This window comes from Anolis carolinensis, chromosome 2, assembly GCF_035594765.1.
Source record: "Anolis carolinensis isolate JA03-04 chromosome 2, rAnoCar3.1.pri, whole genome shotgun sequence".
NCBI lineage: Eukaryota > Metazoa > Chordata > Lepidosauria > Squamata > Dactyloidae > Anolis > Anolis carolinensis.
Genome location: NC_085842.1, coordinates 8188875 through 8201415, shown reverse-complemented (window position 1 = coordinate 8201415; position 12541 = coordinate 8188875). Strand labels below are relative to the sequence as shown.

Here is a 12541-nt window from a genome sequence, read left to right as displayed (position 1 = left end):
TTGAATGGCCTTGCAGTTATAGGAGCTCTTTCTCCTGCCCTGGACATCATTCCACAGATGTATAAACCCCACTTGCTTCATTTCCAACAGACCTCACAACCTCTGAAGATGCCTGCCATAGATGTCGGCAAAACGTCAGGAGAGAATGCTTCTGGAACATGGCCAAAGAAGCCCGGAAAACTCACAGCAACCCAGTGACCCTATCCATGAAAGCCTTCAACAACACTAAAGAGATTCTACCAAAAGACATGGAAGCATTTCTTGACTGTAAGGACAGTGGAATATCTATCTACCTACCTACCTACCTACCTACCTACCTACCATATATACTCAGGTATAAGCTGACCCAAATATAAGCTGAGGCACCTAATTTTTACCACAAAAACTGGGAAAATGTATTGACTCGAGTATAAGATGAGGGTGGGAAATTCAGCAACAACTACTGGTCAATTTCAAAAATAAAAATAGATACCAATAAAATCACATTAATTGAGGCATCAGTAGGTTAAATGTTTTTGAATATTTATATAAAACTGTAATTTAAGATAATAATAAGAGTTTAATAAGATAAGACTGTCCAACTCTGATTGCCTAGATACTTGAGTATAAGCCCTCCTGAATTGAGTATAAGCCGAGGGGAGCTTTTTCAGCCCTAAAAAAGGGCTGAAAACTAGGCTTATACTCGAGTGTATACGGTATCTATCTATCTATCTACCCGTCCATCACTACAGTAATTCTTTCCTTCTGAAAAACTAGGCTTATATTCAAGTATATATGGTATCTATCAGTATATAATCTATCTACCCGTCCATCACTATGGTATTTCTTTCCTTCTAGGATGCACTTCCCGCCCATAGCAACATCTTTTGTTTGGGGAGGGAGGAAACTGTCTTCCTTTGAAGGTCTTTAAGCAGAGGTTGGAACCAGGGATTCCATGGTGACGTCTTCCAGAAAAAGAAGAAAGTAGAGGTAGAGGAGGGAGAAGGGGAAGGAGGAGGAGGAGAAGTCAGACTAGATGGCCTTTGGGAACCTCCTGTTCCCTCCTCTGATCTATGGTGACCCCACCTGGGTCAGGGTTGGTTCTGAGGCAGAGAGAGCGTGACTGTCCCAAGGTCTCCCCATTGGGCCACCAAGGCCGAACGGAGAGTCACTGGAAGCAATGGGTGAATGCAAATTGGGGGAAGATGATGATGACAATGATGATGATGACTATGACAGGTGCCCCTCCCCGTCCACTTTCATCCACACCATCCATTTGTCCAGCTCTGGCTCTTCCATGGGGCCTCCCTGTGGCCCAAGCGAGGGGCTCCCGTGCCCCTTCCCCTTTCCGAGCCCCTCAGAGGTCCATGGGGCATTGGCTCTGTCAGGAAGAAGGGCTGAGATAGAACTGTCAGCCCTTCTTCCTTTAAATAGATTTGTAAATAAAGTTTGACAACAGTTGGATTTCAACTGAACCCTTCGCCTGCTGGAGTGTTTCTTGACCAGTGCTGATTCTCCGCATGGGAATACAGTCTGGAGAAGGAGGTGAGACCGGGATGATGAATTTTGGAATCCACTCTGCACCCCATCATCCCCTGACAAGAACCACCTTCCTCATCTCAGCTGCTTCAGCCTTGCAAGTTCTACCTGAAGGCACAATGTGGTAAAGACACTGGACTCTACTATTCAGCGGCTCCTTATCTTTATTTACAACTAGCTGTGCCCGGCCACGCGTTGCTGTGGCATTGTCTTGTAGTGTTGGTGAGAAATTTGAGTTAGTGGTGGTATTGAATGTCTGTTGTATGGTTGTCTTTATGTTTAGTATGTATTTGGTTGTTTGTGTACTGTCAAAGTGGTGAGAGTAGGCACCGGGATTCCATTACCATTATATATATATATAGATATATCTATACAGCATTCTATATATCTATATCTAGCTAGATCAGGCATGGGTCAACTTGGGCCCTCCCTCCAGGTGTTTTGGACTTCAACTCCCACAATTCCTAACAGCCCATGCCTGATCTATATACATCTTATACCACTCTGCACACCTATCCATATATATATATATATATATATATATATATATATATATATATATATATATCACACATACATATACATGCAGATCTCTATATCTCTCGCTAAGTGTCCTTCCACACAGCCCAGGATACCAAGGCTGATCATCCACAATATCTGCTTTGGACAGGGTTATCTGAGTCCACATCACCATATAATCCAGTTCAATGTGGATTTTATATAGCTGTGCGGAAGGAGGCCTGAGTCTATCTCCCCCTACACCTATTTCTGACATTGCATCTACAGCTCCATCTCTATCTATATATTTTAACTGTTAATTTTATTAGTGTTGTTTGTGTGTAATTTTATTTCACTGTTTGCATTTTTGTTGTTTGTATGGAGTGGGCTTCAAAGGGCCTTCTTTGGTGGGGAGGGTCCCACAAAAGGAGGGAAGAATAGTGATGATACTGGTATAGCCCACCATGAGGAGGGTGAGGAGGTTTCCGGAGGCCAGGAAGGGTCTACACCAGGCATGGGTGAACTTCGGGTCTTCACTCCAGATGTTTTGGACTCCAACTCCCACCCTTCCTCACAGCCTCAGGCCCAGGAAGGGGCCTGAGGCTGTGAGGAAGGGTGGGAGTAGGAGTCCAAAACACCTGGAATGAAGACCTGAAGTTGGACCATACGTGGTCTCCATGAATGGACCAGGTTCTCCTCCTCCTCCTCCCTCCCCATCGAGAGTAAGGAGCAAGGGGTCTGGCCCTTCTTCTCCTCTTGCAGCCCCCTCCTCCTCCTCCTCCTCCTCCTCATCCTCCTCCTCCTCATCCTCCTCCTCCTGCTTCCCATCCATCCATCCAAAGAAGAAGAAGGAGAAGAAGAAGAAGCAGGACCAGGCCCGTTGCCTAGCAACCTTACCGCCCCCTCCCTTTTCCGCGGGAAGAGCCAGCAGGCCTCGAAGCAAAGAAGCAGAGGGAGGGGGCGGCAGGGAGGGAGGGAGGGCTTTTTTTGGGGGGGGGGGGGCATCCCAAAATAAACCTGGGCTCCGCTTCCGAGCCCCCTCCTCCATCTCCAAGGGGAGGAAGAAGGCCTCCACCATCATCACCGTCATCATTATCATGGCCGGAATCACCTGTATGGCCACGCTACAGAAGCATTCTGAATGCTAAAGAAGCATCCTGATGTTTCACCCACACCTGTGGCAGGCATGAGGCAAGTGGAAGGTCCAGGGTGGGAGAAAAAAGCATTATCTGTAAATACTAGCGCGTTAGCTGGCCCTGATTGTTTCCTGACTGGAATTCCCCTGTCTTCTGAGCGTTGCTGTTAATTTACGGCAGGAAGCAGCCAGGCTTTGAAGCTGCAAGGCCATTCAGTGCTAATCAAGGTGGCCAGTGGGGGGAGAAATCCTTTGTTGGGAGGAGGTGTTAGCTGGCCCTGATTGTTTCCTGACTGGAATTCCCCTGCCTTCTGAGCGTTGCTGTTAATTTACGGCAGGAAGCAGCCAGGCTTTGAAGCTGCAAGGCCATTCAGTGCTAATCAAAGTGATTCATTGCAACATTCACACCTGCCTCCAACAGACGAGAGTTCGTTCTTTCTGCCAACCTGGACATCATTCCACAATAATAATAATAATAATAATAATAATAATAATAATAATAATAATAAGTGTCCTAGAAACTAATAACAATAATAATAATATATTATATAAAATATAACATAATAATAAGTGTCCTAGACACTAATAATAATAATATATAATATATAATATAATAATAAGTGTCCTAGACACTAATAATAAAAATAAAAATAATAAGTGTCCTAGACACTAATAATAATAATAATAATAATAATAATAATAATAATAATAATAATATATGATAATACAATAATAATAAGTGTCCTAGACACTTGGGAAGTGTCCGACATGTGATCCATCCAATACAACAGCCAGCAGAGTGTCTGCTGTGGACTCATCTTGTGTTTCAAGTAATAATAATAATAAATCTTTATTTATATCCCACTTTTCTCCCCCACGGGACCCAAAGCGGCTTACAACATATTAAAATCACATAAACAACAATGAGAGTACATCAATAATATAAGCATAATAGGATAAGAGGTATAAAAGGTCAAGGTTTTGCCCTCGGACACGACTGGACTTAGCGTCAGGGATATAAATAAAGATTTATTGTTATTACTAGCTGTGCCCGGCCACGCGTTGCTGTGGCTTATGGGAATCCTTATGGAATAGCAGTGAATAGCCTTGCAGTCTGAAAGCCTGGCCGTTTTCTGGAGTAGCTGGAGCTTTTTGTTGTATGAACGTAGAGGCATGGGTGAGGGGTTGTGCGGCCAAGTTTAGTGTTTCTGGGATGTGTCGTTTTGTTGTTTTGTCCTAGGCCGAAATTTCATTAGATTGCAATTAATCGCCTTGATTAGCGTTGAATCAAAGCCTGGCTGCTTCCTTCCTAGGGGAATCCTTTGTTGGGAGGTGTTAGCTCATCGTTTTCTATCTTTCTTTTGAGTGTTGGGAGCTCATTGCTTCCTGTCTCTCTTCTGAGTGTTGTTCATTATTTACTGTCCAGAGTTTTTTTTAATTGTGTTCATGTTCATGGTTTCCTCCATACTGTTGCGATTGTCCACCTGCTTCTTGTGGATTTCAGTGTCTTCTCTGTGTGAGCCTGACGTGGTGGTTGTGAGAGTGGTCCAGCATGTCTATGTTCTCCAATAATAATATTCTGTGTCCAGATGCTCTGCTATGGATGACTTCTCTGGTTGGGTTAGTCTTCAGTGTCTCCACCAGACAAGAGCTCTTTCTTTCTTCCTCCCACCCAGGACATTATTCCACAGGGAGATATATAAACCCCACTTGCCTCGTTTCCAACAGACTTCTATGTAGATCCCCTCACTGACTGACTTTGCAGCTATTCAATGCTAATAATCAAGGTGGCCAATGGCCTCCAACAGACAAGAGCTCTTTCTTTCTTCCTTCCTCCCACCCTGGACATCATTCCACAGATATATCCTAGTTTCCAACACACCTCACAACCTCTGAGGATGCCCGCCACAGATGTGGGTGAAACGGTAGGAGAGAATGCTTCTGGGACATGGCCAGGCAGCCTGGAAAGCTCACAGCAACCCAGTGATTCTGGCCACGAAGGCCTTTGACAACACACAGAAATAAATATTCAGAAGGGCACCAACCAATAATAACGATGATGATGATGATGATGATGATGAAGGAGGGATGGGGAACATAAAGGTGTTTTCATATACCTATATCTATATCTATAAAAAGGTAACGGTAAGTCCAGTCATGTCTGACTCTGGGGGTCAGTGCTCATCTCCATTTCTAAGCCAAAGAGCCGGCGTTGTCCGTAGACACCTCCAAAGCCATGTGACCACTGGCATGACTGTATGGAATGCCATTACCTTCCCACTGGAGCGATACCTATTGATCTACTCACATTGGCATGTTTTCAAACTGCTAGGTTGGCAGGAGCTGGGGCTAACAGTGGGTGCTCACTCCGCTCCCGGGATTTGAACCTGGGACCTTTCGATCTGCAAGTTCAGCAGCTCAGCGCTTTAACACACTTCGCCACCGGGGCTCATATATATATATATATATATATATATATATATATATATATATATATAAAATATTATATTATATATATATTAGCTTTGCCCAGCCACGCGTTGCTGTGGCTTATGGGAATCCTTATGGAATAGCAGTGAATAGCCTTGCAGTCTCAAAGGCTGGCCGTTTTCTGGAGGAGCTGGAGCTTTTTGTTGTATGAACGTAGAGGCATGGATGAGGGGTTGTGCTGCCAAGTTTAGTGTTTCTGGGATGTGTAGTTTTGTGGTTTTGTCCTAGGCCGAAATTTCATTACCCCTTTTTATATATATATATATACACACACACACATACACCCTTTATGTTCCCCACCCCACCCTCATCATCATCCTCATCATCATCCTCATCATCATAATCATCCCCATCATCATCCTCATCCTCATCCTCATCATCATCATCGTTATTATTGGTTGGTGCCCCCCTCATCATCATCCTCATCATCATCATCATCATCCTCATCATCATCCTCATCCTCATCCTCATCATCATCATCATCATCATCATTATTGTTTGGTGCCCCTCTGAAAGTGGGGCCTAGAAAGAGGCTCTCGGCGCAAACACATGTCGGGGGGGCTTCATGTGGGTGGGAGGCAGAAATAAATATTATTGATTGACATCTGTATCTTTACCTCACTCATATGCAGAAATGCATATTGTTTGTTGACGTCCCACCTGGCCTGTCTCCTGCATTATTCAAACAGGATGGAGACTTCATTTGCTGTCTCTGGGACCAATGCAGAAGGGAGAGGGGGGGCTCTCATTATGATTATTATTGGGAAGAAGGAAGGAAGGAAGGAAGGAAGGAAGGAAGGAAGGAAGGAAGGAAGGAAGGAAGGAAGGCAAAGAGACAGGTGACCCTGGTTGCCGAGCCCCCTCCTCCATCTCCAAGGGAAGGAAGAAGGTGTTGTCGAAGGCCTTCATGGCCGGGATCACAGGTTTGTTGTATGTCTTTCGGTCTGTCTGGCCATGTTCTAGAAGTATTCTCTCCTGACGTTTCACCCACATCTATGGCAGGCATCCTCAGAGGTTCTGAGGCATGGAGAAACTAAGCAAGGAAGGTAAAAATATATATACTATTGATAAGGACAAAGGACTCTTGTCACAGACTCTCCACAGATATATATTAACCTTCCTCGCCTAGTTTCTCCATGCCTCACAACCTCTGAGGATGCCTGCCACAGATGTGGGCGAAACGTCAGGAGAGAATGCTTCTAGAACATGGCCACACCGCCCGGAATACGTACAACAACCGTGAAGGAAGAAGGCCTTATCATCATCAGCATCACTTTATTATTATTATTATTATTATTATTATTATTATTATTATTATTATTAGTGCCCCTCCAGAGTGGGGCCTAGAGAGAGGGTCTCCACGCAGACACGTGTGGGGAGGGGGCTTCGCGTGGGTGGGAGGCCAAGGGAGGCAGAAATACACCTGCTTTGTTGACATCCCGCCTGGCCGGTCTCCTGCAGGATTCAAACAGGATGGAGACCGGAGCCTTCCTTTGCTGTCTTCGGGGCGGAAAGGGGGCTCACCCCATGGGCAGGACCCATGCAGAAGGGATGACTGGGAAGAGGAAGCCCCCTCCCCACAAAGAAGGAAGGCAGAGAGGTGGGCGAAGAGGCAGGTGAGCCTCTGCATCCCTTGGCAGCCCATTGAGCGGAGGAGGAGGAGGGATGGAGAGAGGAAGAGGAAGGGAGAAAGAAGAGCCCTCTATATATATATATAGATAGCTAGATAGATAGATATAGATATAGATATATAAGACCCCCTGCAATCAGAGCTCCCTTTTCCTGTCTTTGGGATCAATGCAGAAGGGAGACAGTGGGGCTCCTGTTGTTATGATTGGGAAGAGGAAGGCCTTCATCATCATCATCATCATCATCATCATCATTATTGGTGTCCCTCCAAAGTGGGGCCTAGAGAGGCTCTTGGCGCAGACACGTGTCGGGGGGCTTCGTGTGAGTGGGTGGGAGGCAGAAATAGACAGTGATGTATTGACCTCCCACCCGGCCTGTCTCCTGCGTGATTCTGCCTTCGGGATGGACGGATGGACGGAATGGGGAGGAGGGGGGCTCCCATTATTATGATTCTTATTGGGAAGAGGAGGGGCCCATAGAGGAAGCCCCCTCCCCATAAGGAAAGAAGGGAGGAAGGGAGGCAAAGAGACAGGTGAGCATCTCTGCATCCCTTGAGCGGAGGAGGAGGAGGGATGGAGGGAGGAAGGAGAAGGGGAAGGGAGAAAGAAGACCACCCCCCCAATATTTACATATATATATATCTCTGTGTGTGTGAAGACCTCCTCTTTATGTCCCCCTCCCCACCATCATCAGAAGTGGGGCCTAAAGAGAGAGGCCCTTGGTGCAGACACGTGTCATGTCGGGGGTCTTCTTCGTGTGGGTGGGTGGACACGGGGGGGGGGGGGGGGGGGAGAGGGAGAAACACATATTGTTGATTGACATCTGTTTCTTTATCTGTTTCTTTATCCCACTCGGGAGGGGGGAATAAACACGATCTGTTGACACCCCACCTGGCCTGTGGCCTGCATTAGACAAACAGGATGGAGGCTGGATTTGGGGGCGGAAGGGGGGGTCTCGTCCCATGCAGAAGGGAAGGGTGCTGGGGGGGGGGGTGAGGGTCCCATTATGATGATTATTATTATTATGGGGAAGAGGAAGCCCCCTCCCCATCAAGAAGGAAGGAAGGAAGGCAAAGAGACAGGTGAGCCTCTGCATCCCTTGGCAGGAAGGATGGAGGGGGGGCAACATTATGAGGATTGGGAAAAAGAGGGGGAGGGGTCCATGGAGGAAGCCCCCTCCCCATAAAGAAGGAAGGAAGGGAGACAGACAGGTGAGCCTCTGAATCTGCATCCTTTGGATGGAGGGATGGAGGAGGGGGGCACCATGATTGGGAAGAGGAGGAGGAGGGGTCCATGGAGGAAGCCCCCTCCTCATAAAGAAGGGAGGAAGGGAGACAGACAGGTGAGCCTCTGCATCTCTGTATCCTTTGGATGGAGGGATGGAAGGATGGAGAGATGGGGGGGGGCAATATTATTGGGAAGAGGAGGAGGAGGAGGGGTCCATGGATGAAGCCCCCTCCCCATCAGGAAGGAAGAGAGGAAGGAAGGCAGGCCGAGAGACAGGTGAGCCTCTGCATCTCTGTATCCTTTGGATGGAGGGATGAAGGGATGGAGGGGGGGGGTCAACATTATTGGGAAGAGGAGGAGGAGGAGGAGGGGTCCATGGATGAAGCCCCCTCCCCATCCGGAAGGTAGGAAGAGAGGCAGACAGGTGAGCCTTTCTGCATCTCTGTATCCTTTGGATGGAGGGATGGAGGGATGAAGGGATGGAGGGGGGGGGGGGTCAACATCATTGGGAAGAGGAGGAGGAGGAGGAGGGGTCCATGGAGGAAGCCCCCTCCCCATCAAGAAGGAAGAGAGGAGCCAGGCAGGCCGAGAGACAGGTGAGCCCCTGCATCTCTGCATCCTTTGGATGGAGGGATGGGATGGATGGAAGGATGGATGGGCCCCCAATATATATATATATATATACACGAAGCCCCCCCTCCCCCTCCCCCTCCCCCTCCCCCCCCTCCCCACTCACCTGCGGCGGCGGCGGCGGCGACGGCGGCGGCGCTGGGGCGTCGGGACCCCCGGAAGGGCGCATAGGACATGATGGTGGCGGTGCCTCCAGCCCCCGCCTCCCTCCCTCCCTCCCTCCCTCCCTTCCTTCCTCCCTCCGCCGCCCGGCAGCGGACGACGCCCGAGGCAGGAAGACAGGAAGGCAGGAAGGCGAGAGGAGGAGGAGGAGGAGGAGGAGGGCTCAGGGAGGGAGGGGGGGGGAGGGAGGGGGGGGAGCTGCAGCGGCGGAGGCGACCGAGGAGGAGGAGGATGCACCGACCTCTTCTTCTCCTCCTCCTCTTCTCTTCTCCCTCCTCTCCTCCTCTCCTCCTCTTCTTCTCCTCCTGCTCCTCCTGCCTGTCGGGATCTTCTGCTTCTGCGCCTTCCTCCTCTCCTCCCTCCTCCTCCTCCTCCTCCTCCTCCGCCCTCCGCCTCGTCTTCCAGCGGCAACAGCAGCAGCAGCCGAGGCAGAGGAGGAGGATGAGGATGAGGATGAGGATGAGGATGAGGATGCGCTCCGGGAGGAAGAGGAGGGAGGAGGGGCCGAGGGAGGGAGGGAGGGGCTCCCTTGGATCCTCCCCAACCCCGGCACCCCTCGGGACCACACCTCGGGCCCCTGAGGCAGCGGGACCGTGGGCGGGAGGCCCTGCTCCTTCCCCTCCTCGCCCCCCCCCCTTCCTTCAGGGCAGCAGGCATGGGCAGACCCTGGCCCTCCCCACGGGGGTCTTGGGCTCCAACTCCCGCCCTTCCTCACAGACTCAGGCCCTTCAGTTGTGGCCTCGCAACTCCAGGCGTTCTTGGCACACACGGATTATCTGGACTCGCCATAGTCTGGCTTCAGGCCGGACACGGGACTCCGTGGATGAACCTCGCCGGGAACGGAGAGTGACCTTTGGGGAAGGACCGGAGCCACTGCAAAACAGTCCCTCCGAGGCCCATTCCCGCAAGGCGTCCCAGAAGGAGACCGTGGTCTACGGTATCGAAGGCCGCTGAGAGGTCCGGCAGAACCAGCAGGGACACCCTCCCCCTGTCCAGAAGGTGTGGTTGGCCCCACTACCTTTGTCCTGTGGGGTCCCACAGGGTTCAATACAACCCCCGGTGTTGTTTAACATCTACATGAAGCCAGTGGGAGCGACATCCAGAGTTTCGAAGGACGGTGTCATCTGCACGCAGATTGATGTTCAGTTCTATTCCTCCTTCCCACCTGTCACTAAGGAGGCTGTTCAGGTCCTGCACCGGCGCTTGGCCGCTGTGTCGGACTGGATGACGGCGAACAAATTGAATCCAGACAAGACAGAGGTCCTCCTGTCAGTCACAAGGCCGAACAGGGCATAGGGTCACAGCCTGTGTTGGACGGGGTCACACTCCCCCGAAGACACAGGTTCGCAGCTTGGGAGTTCTTCTCCTGGACTCATCGCTGAGCCTGGAGCCCCAGGTTTCAGCGGTGGCCAGGGGAGCTTTTGCACAATTAAAACCTGTGACCAGTTGCGTCCGTACCTTAGGAAGTCTAGCTTGGCCACCGTAGTCCACACTCTGGTTACATCCTGAATAGATTACTGCAACACGCTCTATGTGGGGCTGCCTTTGAAGACTGTTTGGAAGCTGCAACCGGTCCAACGGGAGGCAGCCAGACTGCTCACCGGAGCTGCATACAGAGAGCACACAACCAGGCCTGTAGCGAGGGGGTGGTTTTAGGGGTTCAACCCCCCCCCCCCCGAAATTTTTCAGGTTATAAAAAAAAACCTGGTTTACTCATGAATTTTAACTGGTTAACCAAATCCCCATGCTAAGTCTATGAGATGCAAAACATTAAGAGTCCCTCCAGGCACTATTTCAAGCAGATATTGACAGGTTTGTAGCGGGGAGAGGTATGTGCTAGGGGTTCAAACCCCCCCCCCCCCCCCGCGTGAAATTTTCAAAACCTCTCCCGAAATTTTTTTCTGGCTACGGCCCTGCACACAACCCCCCTGTTGTGCCAGCTCCACTGCCCGCCAGTCTGCTACCGAGCCCAGTCCAAAGCGCTGGCTTTAGCCTATAAAGCCCTAAATGGTTCTGGCCCAGCTTACCTCTCCAATTGTATCTCCCCTTATGAACCATTCCGGAGTCTAAGATTGTCTGGGGAGGCGAACCTGTGTCTTCAGGGGGAGTGCGACCCCATCCAGCACAGGCTGTAACCCCATATCCTGTTCGGCCTTGCGACTGACCAGAAATGGCAATTGGTGCAAAGATCGGCATACCACGCCCCTATCGAAGGAGCTCCACTGGCTTCCAACAAGTTTCCGTTCCCAATTCAAAGTGTAGGTTATCACCTATAAAGCCCTATACGCTTCGGGTCCAACTGATCTTCGAGACCGCCTCTCCCCCTATGAACTGGAGTGGGCTCAGAGATCTGCCGGAGAGGCCCTCCTCTCAGTCCCACCTCCGTCCCAAGTGCAGTTGGTGGGAACGAGGGAGAGAGAGGGCCTTCCACAATGCAGCACTTTCGGAAAGAGCTAAAAATGTGGCTCCTTCTGCAGGCCTTTGATAAGGTTTAAGGTTGCAGCCAGGTTACTGCCTTCAGCCACAGAAGGCTAAATTGATCGTATGGATCTTTTAATTAGCGTCTATTGCCATACTTCATTAATTCTATTGCTCTTGTTAATTTTATAACGGTTGTGCTACTGATCGAGAGGTCATGAGTTCGAAGCCAGCACGGGTCGGATTGAGCCCCCAACAATTAATAGCCTAACTCGCTGTTGACTTAACCAACCTGAAAGACAGTTGCATCTGTAGAGTAGGAAATTTAGGTACTGCTTTATGCGTGGAGGCTAATTTAACTAATTTACGACACCATAAAAACTTCCAACAGCGTGCAGAAGAATGAGGAAGTACTCCATTAAGGACTCAATGTCACAAGTGGATGGAGAAGCAGCAGCTCCCCCTGTGGCTGGAATCAAGCACACCCTCATGAAGCCGGAAGCTGGAAAATGTTAAATTGCCTCTGTGTCTGTCTATATATGTCGTATGTCTAATGCCATTGAATGTTTGTCATATATATATATATATATATATATATATATATATATATGTATGTACATTGTTATCTGCCCTGAGTCCAGGATGAGAAGGAAGGACGGAATATAAATACTGTAAATAAATAAATAAAATAAATTATATGTCTGGTTTTAATGTGTTATTGGTTTTTATGTTGATATATTGTGTTTTATACTAGCTTGGGGACCCAGCAATGCCCGGGTCATTTGAGAAAGGCAATGTTTGACTGTGTTCCAAGTGTAGTCTAGATCCAATGTCA

At 49.3% G+C, this 12541-nt stretch overlaps 1 protein-coding gene across 1 annotated transcript in view; it reads right to left on the bottom strand.

The window, feature by feature from the left end:
- Positions 1-9382, bottom strand: part of syngap1 (synaptic Ras GTPase activating protein 1) — a 136517-nt gene extending 127135 nt beyond the window's left edge. The window contains 1 exon segment of the mRNA XM_062969463.1: positions 9233-9382. Within this exon segment, the coding sequence (XP_062825533.1) occupies positions 9233-9302 (70 nt within the window). The 5' untranslated portion in view covers positions 9303-9382.
- Between the last annotated feature and the right edge of the window lie 3159 nt (positions 9383-12541).